The sequence below is a fragment of the Excalfactoria chinensis genome, chromosome 3 (assembly GCF_039878825.1).
Source record: "Excalfactoria chinensis isolate bCotChi1 chromosome 3, bCotChi1.hap2, whole genome shotgun sequence".
Classification (NCBI taxonomy): domain Eukaryota; kingdom Metazoa; phylum Chordata; class Aves; order Galliformes; family Phasianidae; genus Excalfactoria; species Excalfactoria chinensis.
The window spans coordinates 100,903,777-100,920,152 of NC_092827.1; the positions used below are offsets into that span (position 1 = coordinate 100,903,777).

General features: G+C 46.1%; 1 protein-coding gene across 1 annotated transcript in view; it reads left to right on the forward strand.

The window, feature by feature from the left end:
• LOC140249576 (lysophosphatidylserine lipase ABHD12) overlaps positions 1–16,329 on the forward strand; it is a 34,654-nt gene extending 18,325 nt beyond the window's left edge. The window contains exons 2-13 of the mRNA XM_072331457.1: positions 1,652–1,776; positions 3,367–3,472; positions 5,348–5,467; positions 7,616–7,646; positions 9,139–9,184; positions 10,452–10,581; positions 11,519–11,556; positions 11,649–11,728; positions 12,502–12,584; positions 13,420–13,498; positions 13,769–13,896; positions 14,387–16,329. Coding sequence (XP_072187558.1) covers positions 1,652–1,776; positions 3,367–3,472; positions 5,348–5,467; positions 7,616–7,646; positions 9,139–9,184; positions 10,452–10,581; positions 11,519–11,556; positions 11,649–11,728; positions 12,502–12,584; positions 13,420–13,498; positions 13,769–13,896; positions 14,387–14,426 — 1,006 coding nt within the window. The 3' untranslated portion in view covers positions 14,427–16,329. The remainder of the gene's footprint in view (positions 1–1,651; positions 1,777–3,366; positions 3,473–5,347; positions 5,468–7,615; positions 7,647–9,138; positions 9,185–10,451; positions 10,582–11,518; positions 11,557–11,648; positions 11,729–12,501; positions 12,585–13,419; positions 13,499–13,768; positions 13,897–14,386) is intronic.
• The last annotated feature ends 47 nt before the right edge of the window (positions 16,330–16,376 follow it).

A 16,376-nucleotide genomic window follows, 5' to 3' on the forward strand; every position in this document is an offset into this window, starting at 1 on the left:
GTTGTTGCTCTCTATGGGTGGAGATGGGTCACCCTGAGGCTTTGGTTCCCCTGGTGTTCCTCTAAAGCCCTGTTCTGTACCTTTTCCTCCATCGGATATTCAGTTTCCATTTTCCCTGATGATACTTTTGGAAACTGGACTTTGAGGTATGGAAAGCCTTGGGCTTTCTTCAAGTCTTAGTTGTCAGGTTTTCCGCAGGAAGCATTACGATCCTTTGGGTGTTTCAATATGTGCTCACTGCAGCCAGAGTTGCTCTTAATGTCTTCAAATGTTTGGGTTTGGGTTTTTTTTTTCCCCTTTTGGAAATGGCTGTTGCTTTGCCTTGTCAGGAGAGGAGATGGGCAGGTGCTTATTGTAGGCAGTAGTGTGGTGGATGCTGACTTTGGATATGTAAGATAGCCCATTCCCAGAGATCGTACCAGAAACTTTAAGGGATGGCTGGGAGGAGATTTTCTCCTTTTGCTCAGCACAGGGGTACGGAAACTGTTGAGCTGTGAAGTGTTTTAGCTGCATGTGCATTTCTTGGAAAAAAATACTTTTAAAAAGAGGTCCTCGTGCCCTCTACATAGTTGTTTCAAGTAGCTGACAGCGTTCAAGCCCTTCTGGCACTGCTGTGGAGCAAGTTCAGCATGTCACCTCCTGGAACAGCCAAGTGGGAAATAATAATTTCAGAGCTGCTGGAAGAATTGATCTCTGCCTTCGGCTGCTTGCAGGAGCTGCTGATAGCAATGCTGATTGTTCACTGGTGTGCAGTGTGCTTCCTGCTCAGCACTCAGCTGGAGAGCAAAGCAGTCCTGTTGCCTGAAGCATGTGAATACATTTTAGTTCTGGACTGCATGCAGTCACAATTCAATCATGATTGTTTCTGCCCATAGCATGTCGGTTAACTAAACCATGACAAGTGCAGCTTAGTGCGTGCACACTGCACACATTCCTGTATGTATGTATTCTGAGATGGTAAAGAGTATTTTGAGGAAAAATTGCTTTCCTTCTACTCTGTGATCTGTTGATTCCATGTTTTTCTTTACTCCTCACAGTCTCAGTGCTTAGGAGAAACGAGAAATGAGGTATTGGGAGGCTCAGTCCGGACTCACAGAGAGTAAATGCCACAGAGCAGAAATCTCATAATGTTTTATAGCTTAGAGATTTACTTTTCAGGTCGTTGGGAGGTATGAGCCCTTCTAGCTGAGCAAGGCAGGACTCTGCTTCAGTCTGACAGGAGCTGATGTGTAACATTAGCAGTCAAGTATTAGGCAGTCTCATTACAAATAGTTCTTCAAAATACATGAAGTCTAACTGAAAAAGAGTCATGCCGGTAGTGCTTAAAATGGTAAGTACAGCCAGGCTTCTCTTTGCAGACAGGCGTGTGATATGGTTTTCTAGAGATGTAAAATCAGCAGAAAAAAGCTCTGTCACAATCTGTTTTGGAGGGGAGTTTCTGTTCTGTTTCTCTAGGGTGTCACATCAGCTGATGGTTTGGTGGTTTCTGCTTCTCTCAACCATCTGAGGCTCCGTAAACTCCTTCAAGTTGCTTTTGTTTAAAGAATAAATGAATGGGTTTTCAAATTCACCAAGCACACGGATGGTTATGACGACTGCTTTGTAAATTCCTGCTGCACTCAGGCCTTTCTTTTCTCCTTCTCTTATACAGGCGACATGGGTTATGGTTCCGATTGCGGAGGCTGATAATCTGGCTGCTGGGAGTGTACATAGCCATTCCATTTCTAGTAAAACTTTGCCCTGCTATTCAGGCGAAGCTGGTCTTCCTAAACTTTGGTAAGTGACTCAGCCTTCTGAAGTGAGGTGAAGGGTAAAAGGAAGGAGTGTCTTCGTATTTCATTTTTCTGCTGTGACTTTCTGCAAGCTTACAGCTTGTGAAAGATGGGAGCCTTTGCAGACTGTGAGTTCTCCAGGCTATGAGTTGGAGGACATTCTCTGTGGCCTTAGTGGTCTCCAACCCTGCAGTGGGTCTGGAGAGCTCACTTGACTCTCAGAGAAGCTCAGGTAGCCACAGGATGGGAAATGATGGAGAATCGCTGAATGAAGGATGTGTCTTTGCAGCCTAAATTTGTCTTTTAAAATTTGCATGTGATTTGTAATGAAGTTTGAAAATGTTCTTCCTCTGATCACAAAAACTCTGGCCGGGAGGATCAAGTACATATATCATGGAATGCCTTGAGGTTGGAAGGGATTTTAAAGCTCATCCACCCCCAACCCCTGCCATGGGCTGGCTGTCCTGCACCAGCTCAGGCTGCCCAGGGCCCATCCAACGTGGCCTTGGGCACCTTCAGGGATGGGGCACCCACAGCTCTGGGCAGCACTGCCAGGGTCTCACCAACCTCTGAGTGAAAAAGTTTCCCCTAATATCTTGATCATAATCTCCCCACTTTTAGTTTAAGGCCATTCTCCATTGCTCTATCATTACCTACCTGTATAAAAAGCTGGTTCACCTCCTCTAAATATGTTGCTTTTATATGTTGATATATTTTAAAACATATTTTATCTATTGATACATGGCTTTTATTTTGCTTTTGTTATTTTGGTTGCATTCTCTCTATGTTCTACCGCCCTGCTCTGTAGTTGCTATGAAGGCAGGACAATTGTGTGTCTTTGGCAAGTAGGCCAACAAACTGCATAACCTCCTCCAAGGCTTAGAACAATGCTTGACACTGTTTGCCTTACACTTACATGACAACACCAATGTGGTGTCTGTCTGCATAATGCAGAGAGGTGGTAGAATCTTCTTCTGTGGAGATATTCAAGAGCTATCTGGCCATCTATGTGTGTGACCTATTGTAGGCAACCTCCTTCAGCAGGAGGTTGGACTCTGATCTCTTGTCCTTCCCAACTCCTGCAGTCAGTCTACAATCCTCTTTAGACTTTTAATTATAGAGGGTGAAACCACACGCCATCCTGAAACACATTCCCCATTAACTTTGGGATACGCTCTTTGTCACAGGTGAGGTTGTTCCATCAGTAAACTGCATTACTGCAAACAGTAAAAGGTTTGCTGAGTCAACAAGTCACTGCACTGATACGGCAGGAGTGGCTCTTGTGGCCGGGAGATTGGCAGAGCAGGCTGGGCAGTAGTGGATCAAGGGAGCTGCATCTCCCCCACCTCTTAGTTTTATCCTGCTCCTATCTGTTTGTTTTGATGGTTGCATGTGTTATCTTTCATCTTCATGTTTTAGCTGCACACGTAATTCAGCTCATCCTTTCACACAAAAAGAACTTGGCACATTTGTCCAGTGTTTATCACTCTCCTCATACCCCAGCACAAGTGCCTTGGTAGAGATGTTCTATAAGGTAAAAGTTAAAAGGTTTCATATTCTTTTCCCTTTTTTGACGTTTTAATTTTTATTTCAGTGAGGGTCCCATATTTCATTGACTTGAAAAGACCACAAGATCAGGGTTTAAACCACACCTGTAATTATTACCTTCAGCCAGAGGAGGATGTAACCATTGGAGTCTGGTAAGGAAATGTGTTTTGTGTAGTATGTGTTGTGCAGCTGTAGTCTTTCCTTTTGTTCTCAGTACTGCACATCCAGTGTTTTTGCTGTGCATGTGACAGCCATTGCCTGCTCTGATTTGTAGGTGTTTGTGCTTTTCTTTGCCAAGTGACTGAGTTCATGTCCAAAAGTATGCAAATCTCTGGGGCTTGGTTGAACTCAGATCAGTAATGCATGAAACAGAACTGGACAATGTGTGCTTCCAGAGGAATTTCACAATGTGGAATCATAAAGGGCTCGCAAATGCTTTGTGTTGCTATAAAGGTTGTGCCTTCATTTCAGAACAGCCATAAGGATTTAGAAGTCTTGTCATTCAACTGTTGTTCATAGTTTGTTTTGCAAGATAAATGTGGAGGAAGATAGAATCGAAGCATTCAGAAAAGGAAGAATAATATTTTGTGTATAAAACATATGCAAAGTTTGGAGAGTGGGTGAGGAAGGAATGTGCTATTTGCTCTCAACAGAATAAGTGATGGTGTCAGTGCTTTCCTTACAGAAGATATTCTGGTTCCAGGCAAGGGCAGTTCATTTTAGTTACTTGTTAACCAAGGTTGCTCAGATGACAGGTTCCTTGTCTGAAATGGTCTGCTCTCAGTTCTTGCCACACTATTTGGCCAACTCAGACCAGCTTCCATGTCCGTCCCTCATTCTCACTTTCTTCTGTGTTCCAACACCAGCAATTTTGAAACCACGGCGAAGTCCCTGCTAGCTTTGAGCAGAAAGTGCCTGCAGTTTGAACGTGTATGCAAAAGCAGTGAACACTAGAGTGGAAAAAGAGTCTAGATGCTGTCCATGTGTGAAAGGAAAGGTGCCATTACTTAATACAACCAGTGTCATTAGACCTGTAAACTGTAGGATTTGGAGGTTTTAGTTGTGTGCATATCCTTTGTGTGTGTCTGCTGGTGGAGGTTCTCATTGACTGAGTGTCTCACCCACTTTGAACAGGACAAGCGATATCCTGCATGAAATGGTTCCTTCCCTTTAACTGAATTTTGGTGAAATTGCTAGCAGTTGGTTTAGTTCTGGGACAGGCTAATTAAGTAATGGCTTGTATCTTCACTCGAACAATTACAGTTCTACCTCATAATGTGCTGAATAATTTTAGATTGTAACCTTGAGATTTTTATTTCCTTTTATGGGTGTACTATATTTCTTCACCAAAACAGGACTTCAGCTTTTGGTGGCAGTTCAGTATCTGTGTGATTTGTCTTGAGGCTTATCAAGTACATCTTCAGTAAAGTTTGGAGCCTTGCCTTAGTGCTACTGCAAGGTGTTTTGTTCAGTCTGCTTCTGAAACAGAGTCTTCAGCCTGCTTTCGTTGTAAGCTCTCAGAATTCTGTCCATTGATATTTTCTCCAGAACAGCTGTGAGTTAAATTCCTGGCTCTTTTTGATTGTAGCTTTTCTAGCTAAAATGCTACACCTTCAAGAACCTGCTGTCTGTAAATGAAAGGTATGATTTTTCATCAAAGCTTGAACTCCTCTTTGGCCTCCAATTGCCTTACTGAGCTGTGTCTCTTGCTTATGGAATGTTTTTTCCAAAGTCAGCTCACTTTGGTGATTGTTCTGCATGTCTACTGGCCTAGCTGTGGATCTTGTTTATGATGTATTTAGTCTGTTAATTGCAGTAATCAAGTGCCATAAAAGCTGAGGGACTGAGATTCTTTCTCTGGAACGGCAGGATGTACAGTAGTTGTACTTTGAATTTGCCTGCGAATTTGGTGGCTTGCATGGCCCCAAGTTTTGAAGGCAGCACAGATGGAGATGAAAATGCAGGAATAACCCCAGAGATGGCCTGATTAGCAACAGGGGATGTATTTTTTTTCCTTCTGGATGCAGGCATACTGTTCCTGCAGCCTTATGGAAGAATGCCCGAGGGAAGGACCAGCTGTGGTTTGAAGATGCTTTGGGTTCCAGCCATCCTGTGATCCTTTACTTGCATGGCAATGCGGGAACAAGGTGAGACATAAAACAGCAGCAACTTTGTTTTGGGTGGTGCTTCCCTGTCTTGTCACAGCATCAACACATTCGTTAAAAAAACGATGATCTAAAAGCAGTTCAGTGCTTTTCTTTTACAAGGAGAGAATGTTGTGAAAAATGAAGCCTCTCCTATTCACTGAGTCTGAAAACAGATATGTTGCATTATCAGAGGTAGATGATACTGTGGTTATTTCGTATCTTGTGTCTGCCAGGAGGCTGTGATGTATACTAGATCACTCTGATGATTTCTTAATTGAGATATTAGATAGGATTTGTACTTCTATATATGTGCCTTAAGCACATTAAATAAACTTTCTAGTTCCTTTCTTGAGCTTATTTTAATGCATTTTGAGGAAGGAAAATCAAATGGAAAGAGGAAGCTGATGTGCTGGTCTTGTTTTGTTGTTGCGTACATACAGGGTATTGGTCTGGAACATCTAATTAGTAGTTTTATAGTTGTCCACAGATACCAGCCATGGTCAGGTTCTCCAACCTATGTTTCTTGGTGCTAAAAGCCATTAGCACAGTAGGAAACTTGCTGGGTGGTTCTTAGTACCATGTTTTCCCTGCCCCATATCTCTATGATGCAGCTCTTCAGTTCAGTTATTAGTACACTACTGTCTTCTTTATTAATATACCATTTTCAAAGAGTATTGGCCCCTTTTGGAGTTCTGAGTACGCGTTCTTTTGATGTTGATGTGTGCTTGTAGATGCTCAGACAAAACAGAAACATTACAGAAATACACTTCTGCTTTATCTGGGATGGAGGTTTGCTGGCCCTTGCATTGCGGAACTTTGTCCTTCTTCCCCTAAAATCTTACATCAGCAGCATTCCTTTTTTGCATAAGGCAAAGTGTGGAAACTGCCAGCTGTGAGCAGGGCAATGCATGTGCAGATGGGACTTTAGAAACCGACCTTGTCTCCTTGTGCTGATGTATTAAAAGTTTAATCAGATTGTTGAGTTATTTTTTCAAATTCTGCTTAGCTTGTTCCCTTGTCTTTATTGTGTGTAGCAAATGATACTAATGGGAGCTGTTCTGCAGCGTAATGGTGGTAATTTAGGACCAGTATCTCTGTTATGTGTGTGCCTATTGATTAGGCTTGCTTGGCTCCTTCAGGTGTTACTGAGATAAAGTGCTGAGCTATGGACTGATTGCATATTTCACGTTTAGCTTTACTCTGTGTACTGGAGGAAGCTGGAGTTGTATCAGCTTTGCCATTCCTGCTTTAATACATGTCAATCTTGCAAAAGGGCTGCTTCATTGATGCAGGCTGCATTAACCATAAGTAAAAGGCACTGCCTTTGCTTTCTGTTTTGGCTGAGTGCTCTAGAGCTGAGGCAAAATCATTTGGTTTACTTGATGCCCTTGAAGAAATGCCTGCATTGCACTTTGAGGAATGAGTGGAAAGGCACTGGGTGTGCACGTATGGGTGGCTTCTCAGGGAGGTACCTCTTCCTCAGAGTGGTTTGGTTCAAGCTGACTTATAGGCAGCCCTTTGTGTTTTGTCCTGAGTGGTTCTGCTGCGCTGGGTATTTTGTAGCACAGTTGGAGCTGACAGCTTTTAGCTGCCAAGTGTGTGTGTTCCCCAAGGGAGTTCTGGAAAGTGACATTTTCATTCAGAGGCTGCACTGACCAAATCTGTCACTATGGGGATGTTTTAGAATCGTCGAGTGAGTGCAGGTGTAAATCTGCTCTTCCAGCAATACTAGGCTGATGTTTGGCTGTAGATCTATTGTAATGCACCTAATGGCCCGTGCGTGCTTCTTTCCTCTTCAGCATCTAGATTTCAATTTACAAAAACACCAACAAAAAACACATTAAAGCAGATCCTTCCCACGGATTCATTCTCAGTGTTCAGCTCTGGTTTATCTCTTGCACCTGTCCCTTCTGTCTCTGTGCTTGGAGCCAGGTGAGAAGATCCAAGGGCCAGCAGCTTGGGTTAACGTGGTAACCCTTGGTGTCTCCTGGAAGGCCTCTACAAAGCAGTTATAGTGCTTCTTCTGCGGTTGCGTTCATGTTTAGCTGAAGTCCTGAGGCAATGGGAAGAATCTGTCTCTGGAAGCCTAAATATTGACTTCTTTTTATTTTATTTTTTTAATCCTTCGACGTGGATTGCTTTTGCCAGAGGAGGGGATCACCGCGTGGAGCTTTATAAGGTAAGAGGCTGCACGTTGTCCAAATGATTGTATGGGCACAATGAGACATGCACAGACTTGGAAACTGCTCATTACAGCCCACTGCCAGCAGGCAGATAGCTGAGGGCTCCCAGTGTTCTCCAGATATGAAGTGTGTGTGGGATGAGGGGTCTGTAAGCAGTGAGCACGCTTTTCCACATTAAAGACATTTGAAAGGTCTTCTACCTGCTGGTACCTGTCAACTCCAATTGAGCTTTGCCAATAATACTTTCACAACACAGTTTACAGGTAAAATAAAGGCTTTATTTAATCATAGCTGTAATTTGATTGACTATAGCAGTATTCTGACTGCAGGTACCACGGAAGAGCATTCTTTCATATGGTACCAGTCTCTGTATGCTCACTGGTATGGTGCCACATCTCTCCAAGTGATGGGAGGCTACACAAGGTTTGAGGCCAGCTCATATTCCTTTCAAGGTGACTTTTGGTCTTGTAAGTGCTGAAATGTTGGGCTGAGCCAGCATAAACTTCATGTTGGTTGGGCTCTCAGAGCTGGAGCTTACCCAGTCACAAAGCCATTTGTTGCAATGAAGAGTTTTCTAGGCTGCCGGTGCACACATTTTGTTTATGAGTTGTCAATCAGAAGCCAGTTCAGCCCCCTTTCCCATGGCACAGTTCATCTATGTTACCATCTCAAGTGTTGCGTAGCACAGTGTTGCTATGTGAGAACAGGCAACTTCAGTTGCTTTGGGTCCTTGCTTAATGACCTCTGTGGTCAATTTCTCTCACTCAGTGCCTTGGTCCGGTACAAAGTGTTTCTGAAAGAGCTGTAACTATTTTTGCTAGTTTATTTCAGAAGGATTGAGTTTATATTCTCCAGATGAATTTGGCCCTTATTTCTTTCTCTTTAACTGGTATCAGCGTTGGCATTCGTAAAGGTTTATTGCAATGCATCTCCTTATGCAAGGTCCCCTGCAGTAAGGTCTTTTTAATTCAGGTCGCTTGGAAAATGTCATTCAGGAGCGTCATGGAAACAGGTGCTGTTTCTTCTGAGATAAAAGCTTGTGCTTAAGTGTCTGGAGGTCGGCACATGACGACAGCTGAGAAGGCTGTCATGTAGGTGATCTGCTTGGTTGTTTTTCTGGGAATCAGCCTGTGCTGCTGAGCACAAGTTAGCAAGTTTGAATAGTGCTCTGAATGAAGCTGCTCTACTGTTTCACTGCAAAACCTGAAGGGTGTTGTAGAGGAAACAGGCTGAGCATGCTTGTAGATCTTAAGGGCAGAGCTATTAGAAGGGGACCTACATCTTAGAAAGCCTGATGTGAGTAAAGCCATAAACTATCACTGTTTGAAAGTCCTGTGCCTGCCACATCACAAAGCCAAAGTAACCCCTTTGCCTTGTTGGGTTGATAACACTGTAAATTAGATCCCTGTACCCCCGCACCCTTGGCCCGAGGCTGGAGCATGGCTGCTGTAACTGCTTCTGTGATGAGTTTGTTTCTCTCCCTTCCAGGTCCTCAGCTCCCTTGGGTACCACGTGGTCACGTTTGATTATCGAGGTATGTGGGCATGTGTTACTATATGAAACACTTCTAGCTGTCTCTTTCTTAAGCAACGAAGTAGTTGCTGCTTATTTGTTTGTTTTAATTTTGGGGGAACTCATTTTTTAAAGGCTTCCTGTCAGCTATTTAGGTGTAGTTACTGCGTGGTTTTTTTTCCTCCAGGGATATCCAGAGAGCTCCCAGAAATGCACAGTTTTGAGTTCTTCCCCCTCCCCCCCCCCCCCTTTTTTTTCTCTCCCTAAGAGATCTGCCAGAAACAATTCATCTTTTCTATTGCTGTTGTATCTGAGGGTCCCCAGTCTGTGAGCATTGTGAGAAGAGGCAGTGATCTCATTCCCTGCTTGGCACGTGGAATCTTTCTGTGCATAACACAGACAATGAGTGCAACTGCATTGCTAGGCAGCAGCTCTGGTGGAGCCTCAGGCTCTGCTTCCTGATGTCCAGCTTGGGACTCTGGCTCCTGTCTGCCCTTGTGCACGGGGCTCTTTGATTTGGAGAGCAGAGGAGCTCTCCAAAGGGTAATAAAATGCACAAGAATTAAAGCATACTCAAGATCAAGCATCTTCTGCTGTTTCCATTCTTAGTGTCCAGGCTGTGGCAGCACTGTAATGCCAGTAGTGAGTGGTAAGGAAAATAGCCCATTCCCATTTAATCAAGACATTGGAGAGAGGTGTGTTAGGAGCTTGCCCTGTATTTCAGTCCTCCTGGCAGCTGCTTATTAGGTATCAAAAGGGATGTGGCATGTTTCCTGCTCAGCGTAGGATTTGTAGATGTGCCGTAACAGGGACAGAGCCAAGGCAATCACGAGAGTGGAAACTTGCTGGAGGGCATTGATTGAACAGGATGGACAAGCTGACGTCGCAGCAGCTTTGTGGAACGTGTCTGTGTTCAGATCATAAGGGTCCAGTTCTTACTCTACCAGAGACTGCTCTTACAAATTGGTGATGTGTGTGTAAAGGTAGCTGAGGTTTGCGAGCTGGGTTATAGCAGATGGGGAGATGCAAGAGCACAGTGTGGCAATGTTTGAGATCCACCTGTTGATTTTGTTGTTGACCAAACTGCATGGCAGCCACAGTTACAGCAGTGCCATTCTTTCAGTGACTGCTGATCAATCGGGGCTTTTAACCCAGATTGTAGAGGTGTGCAGTGAGATGAGCAGGAGCTGTTCCTGTCCCACACCATTGCAGGTGGGCTGTGTGGGATGAGCTGGCTGGCTTTGTAGTGCAGTTCATGCCTTTCTGAACAGGGACACCTTGTGTTTCAGGCTGGGGTGATTCAATAGGCAGCCCGTCGGAGAGGGGAATGACCTACGATGCCCTTCATGTCTTTGACTGGATAAAAGCAAGAAGTGGAGACAACCCTGTCTATATATGGGGACACTCCTTGGGCACAGGGTAAGCATCTGGTCGCAGTGGGACTTAGCAACTTCTGAAAAACATTAAACACTGACCTTGGCTGAAGGTGCTGCCTGCTATAATCCCCAGGCTGGCTTGGCTTGGAGTCTGAGGCGTAATTGCTGCAGAGGAGCTTCCTCTGTTCACTCGGCGGAGTGAGAAGGTCTATGGGAAATGACTATGCAGGAATTGATCTTGAACTTTCATTGCCCAGAGGGAGAGTCTGGAAAGCAGGCACTTAGAATATGAGTCTGTTTGATTAAGGGGAAAAAAAGTGGGACAGCACTGATCTCTTCCTGTGGTAAACCTCTGTCTGCATTTGTCTTTCAAAGCAGAGCACTTATTTGACATTCTGAAAGAGCAGCCACGTGTGCGTGCCATTTTCCCTTACAGAACATTCTCTCCTATCCTGGCAAACATACTGTTTGTAATCAATGCCTGCATGGTTACGCTGCTGCCCATCTGTGTTATTTACATGGTTGTGCCTGGCATAGGGAAGTATGAGCAGTGAGAAGTCTGCAGCCCCAGATGCCTGTTCTTGCATGTTAAGCTTCCTTTCCCGTTTCCTCTGCTGATCATTAGTCTGGAGGCTGATGCTATTCAGTAGGAAGCGTGGACTCTTGTCCCCTTGATTCTGTGAGGAGCAGGGGGCAAACACACGAGTTACTTTAAACTGTGTCCAGATGAGACCATTTGAGGCTGCTTTGGAAATACCTCCATCCCACTAGGGAGGTGCATGGAGGACACCTTGCAGCTTTGACTGACCCAGCTGAAACTCATTGCAGCGTCACCCTGGGAGCTGTTGGGCACTTAGTACCCCTCTGCCTACATTGCTGCCTCTCCCTCTTCCCTGCACGTCCTTTGCAGTCTGTAGATCAGAGCCTGGTGCTTTGTGAAGGGTCTGTGCCAGATTAACACTCACTCTTCTTCTTTCCAGGGTCGCAACAAACCTAGTGAGGCGCCTCTGTGAGAGAGGTAAGCCTGGTGGGCAATTCACCTGGCCCGGGTCCTGCCCGTGGTGCAGGCCTTGGCTGCTGCATTTCAGCACGTTGCCTTTGGCTTTTCAGAAACACCCCCTGAAGCGTTGATACTGGAATCTCCATTCACCAACATACGGGAGGAGGCGCGAAGTCATCCCTTTTCTGTGGCAAGTATACAGTGCCTCCCACTGTATGTGTAATGGTGTGCATGGAAATGAACCTTCCAAAGTGACATAGCTAACTGCTGGCTCTGTGGGGCAGCAGTGGTGTTTACTCCTGACACTTGTAAAGGCTTGTGCTTAAGGCAGCTCCAAAGAAGACCAGTACAATAATCACTATCACTCATCTGTGGAGTCTGGTAGAAGGAAATAAATTGGGATCTGAAAGGGCAGTAAGTGCAGGGGCAGAGGGAAAATTGACTTGACCCTCAGCAGTGGGCAGCCCCCCCCACCCTGTGCTGAAGCTTCTCTGTTGTGAGAGGACAGTTTGTGGGCTGTGAGCAAAGCGATGGCAGTGCTGCACTTCCCTGGTCACAGCCCACTCAGTGCAGCCCCTTTACTTGCTCAGACCCCCATGTGAGCTCAGCCTGATGTAGCTGTCTCTCCCACCCATCCTGGCTGTAAGAGGCTCGGAACTGAGCAGACACACAGGGTGGGTGTTGGATGTGGCTGAGCTGTTGATAAAAGCTCCCTTGCAGGAAGGTTTCCCAGCAGCAGCACAGTGCCTTGAGACCCTGACCATGCAAGCACCCTGAGAGCTGGATCCTGAGCAGGATAATAAGACAAGCCTGAAACAGGAGGGGGAAAATGGTGCTAGTAGAGATATGCTCTCACTGCTGAGAACACGGCCAGCAGCCAGATCTTACAGGGATGGCAATGGCCTGCCCTGTTACTGTGCATATGGCTGCTGCCTCCCACTAATAAAAAACTTTTCCTTTCAGATATACAGATATTTCCCAGGGTTTGACTGGTTCTTCCTTGACCCCATCACGACAAGTGGAATTAAATTTGCAAATGATGAGAAGTGAGTGCATTTCCTGGTTTTAGGGCTTTCAGCTCTTGCTGCAGTGAGCCAGGGCAAGCATCAGGGAGCAGGCTGCACTCTGCTCTTCTTTTGTCCAAGCGTTGTACTTGCTGAAGGGATTTCAGTTGCTCTTCCAGCCATGAATGCACTATGGAGCTTTCTTTTTAATTGGTCTTAATGAGGAGAGATGCAAACAAGAGCACAGAGACTACCCAGGGACACGCTGACTTGATCCTTGTGATTTCTGCTTTTCATGTGTGCATCCCACACTAAGCGGTAGCACCAGGACATTGAAGGTTTGGGATGATTTCTGTGGGGTGTGTTTGCATCAGCCACCCTCTGCATAGTAACTTCTGCTTTCACTGAGCCTTTCATTTAATAGCATGCAGCAGTTTGGTTTCCAGTACTGAAACCAAACCAGACCTTGGGAATGGTGCTTTGCAGAGGAAAGCTGCTTTGGTCTGAGCAGCAAATAGGTTGTGTTTTTATTAGTAAGCTTTCTGTAGATTAAATTAACGGTGCCCATATTATAGCACTTTCAAGGTCTGAACTGTGGGTAACGACTCACAGAACACTTTTGCCACTACTGTTTCCTTGCATATCCAAGTGTGTTGGTGTTAGAGTGCCAGGAGCCTGCTGAGGGTCAGCCCACGCTTGGTAGCACTGTGCTGTACTGAAGCCTTGCAGGTGGTCGCATGCTCTATTTTGAACTCACTTTGTCTGACAGCAGCAGGGGGCTCTTTGTGCTAGAAGCAGTTTTGGGTAGGGAAGAAAATGTCCAGTCTACTTGCTTCAGATTGCCTGAGCTCTGGTGTCACTGTCATCTGCTTTACAGCGTGAAGTACATTTCCTGCTCCCTGCTCATCCTTCATGCTGAGGATGACCCGGTGGTGCCGTTTCATCTGGGAAAGAAGGTATGCACGTGGTGATCCTGTGGAAGGGACTGGTGTGGACAGAGTGACACAGGGGAGCTCGTACAGGCAGCAGGAGGATGGGCACAGAAATGTGTAGCCTGCAGGTTTTATGGTGCAGGAGGCTGGTAAACCAGTAGTGAAGCCATGCTGGAACTAGCAGAGCTGGTCAAGCCAGTGCCTGTAACCCAACCCTGGAAGGGTGGCTGCTTTGGGGGGGGGTGGCTGCTGCAGGACAACACGTGTCCCTCACCTGCTTCCTCTTGGGCTCAGCTTTACAACATTGCTGCGACGTCGCGGAGTTTCCGAGACTACAAGGTGCAGTTTGTCCCATTCCACACAGACCTCGGCTATCGGCACAAGTACATCTACAGGAGTCCAGAGCTACCTCGAATACTGCGGTAACAGCCCAGCTAACTGGGATCTCTTCTAGCATTAGGCGGGGGGTTGGGAGCGGTGGTGCTTTGGGCTCTGGATCAGCATTGTGACACACGCCGTGGGAGAGATGCATAGCAGGTGCCTGCATTGGGCAGCTTTTATGAAAGCCCTTTTGTCCTCCAGGGTGGCTGAGACACTGGTGCTGGCTGAGCACAAAGGCAGAGTTCTGTATCTCTGCAGAAATAAGTTAAACCTTATTGTGGGAGGGGAACCACAGAAAGACGAGAGTGCTCTTCCCTGTCTCATCTCTGCTGCAGGGGCCGTTTGCAGAGCAAACATTCACCTCTTGTAGGGGGAGGTGCTGACATGTGAAAGCGAAGCTCACTGCTGTTTGCTGTAGCTGTGAGTGCTGGAGCCCTGGTGTTTGTCAGGGAAATGGAAGACCTGCGGGCTGCAGCATCTACCAGAGTGCAGGAGAGCTGAGAGTCACTGCTGTGTTCTTTCTTTTCCTAGGGAATTCCTGGGAATACCTGAAAACGAGCATCATCACTGAAGACTGGCTGCTTGGCAGCACAGAGGTTTTCCTTTCTTTTCTTCCTCTCTCCTCATTTTCCTCCCCTCTCCCTGTGGGTCCGTCTGCCATTCTTCCATCCCTGGCACTAGAGGAGATCAGGAGTTCCCACTCTGGTCCTGATGTGCACCCTTGGCAACTCCAGCTCCCAACATCGGTACCCGTGATGGTAGAAGGAGGATATGGTTGGCTTCTATTTTTGATGTGGATGGAGGGGGTGGCAGGAACCCAGGAGCTGGTAGCAAACAGTGAACAAAGTAAGCACAACAGTGCCTGGCCAGTCCCGAGTGGTACTGCTGAGGACAGACATGTCTTGGGCGTGTGTCGTGACCAAGGGTGTTTCTTTCACTTCTAAACGCTGCTGCTGGCTTTTGGATCATGCAGACACATCTTTGTTGGCAAACAGCTTTTGCAGTGTCTCCATACCACAGCTGTCTTGCTTGAGTTTGAGGTGTTTTCTTTCTAGGAAATACATGTTTTCCCTTTTTGCTGAGTAGCTGTAGTTCCAAATCCACTGACCATCCAGGTGGTGAGAGGTGTTCTTATTTAGCTCTGCAGTCGCATTGTGTTGCAAGCATTGGGCAAATCACACGTTTCAGAATCCAAGTGAAAGCTTTTTTTTTTGCCTTCTCTTCCTTTTTAAGCATCTACTTAACAGAACAGATTAATGCTCTTTTCTCTTCTCTTTATCTTATGCTTTCTTTTTTTTTCCTGAACACTTCTGCTCCCATCTCCGCTATCCTCAGTGCAGCTCCTCCCCTTCCTCATGTGCACTTTTTAATAGCATTGAAGTGGTTGCTGTAGATAAACTACAAGCTTTGGGCATTAAACTGGAAAGCATGAGGTTATTGTGCCTGACTTTCCTCTTCTAAGAATGTGGGCCCAGGGGGTGGGAGTGGATGTGTTCTGATGTGCTCCCCGTACCTACCTGGACAGATACATGCTTGCTTTGGGGGAAAAGGGCTTTTTTATCTTTTAATTTTCCTTTATTTCCTTTTTAATTCCTTTGATCAAGTTTTCCAGGACCTGCTGGTGCTGCTGTTCCTCTGTAGTTAAGGGTGGGCAGTGCTATGATATATGGTTCTTGATGCAAAAACAAGGCTGGGTTTCCTCCCCATCTCTCCCTCTACCTCCCTTCTGCATTCTGGGCACCACAGGCAATTCCAGCAGCTGCTTTCTCAGCCCATCTCAGTGCTGTGGGTGGAAAGAGAAGTGGAAATGAGCCCTCGTCCACGGGGAGACATTCTGGGGATGTCCTTACCCTGTTTCAGGCTACAACAGGGCCTCTTTTACGCTGCTGTTTAGCTCTGCACTGACAGGGCAGAGGGTCGTCTGCAGGCTTGGCGGTTTCCCTCTGAGTCACTGTCAGGCTACAGCCAATTCCAGGTGCTGTAGGTTAGACATGAGCGCTCAGAAGCAGATTGTGCTGCCTGAAAGGGTCCATTCAGGGGTGTACAGCGTAGTAGAAACTGCTCGGCATGCATCCAGGTTATACCTGCAGGCTCATACTAGTTGCAAAGCAGACAGTAGCTTGTTCTTGTACTGAGATTCTTCTGCTCTAACGTGGTTATTCCTGAAGTTTCTGACCCATGATACTCATAAGCTAACTGTGCCACTTAAATTATGTTTAATGCACTTGTATTTATTGCACTGACAAGAGAAACACTTACTTGGCTCTGTAGGGAGGGACCCGTACATTCCAGCTAACGCTGCTGCTGGCAGTGGGCTTGGGCTGCCCTGGGGCAGCATGGGAGCTGTGGATGTTGGTGATCTCAGCACCTCCATTCTTGTTCAGGGGCCAGTGATACGCTTGGAAATTAGAACTGAAATGTTAATCTCAAAGTGGTGTAGTTTTAATAAAGGCTGTTGATTGCTGACCATTTCAGCAACCTGCTTCACCTGCTCATTTTGAGGGAGTTTGTTTTTTCTTCC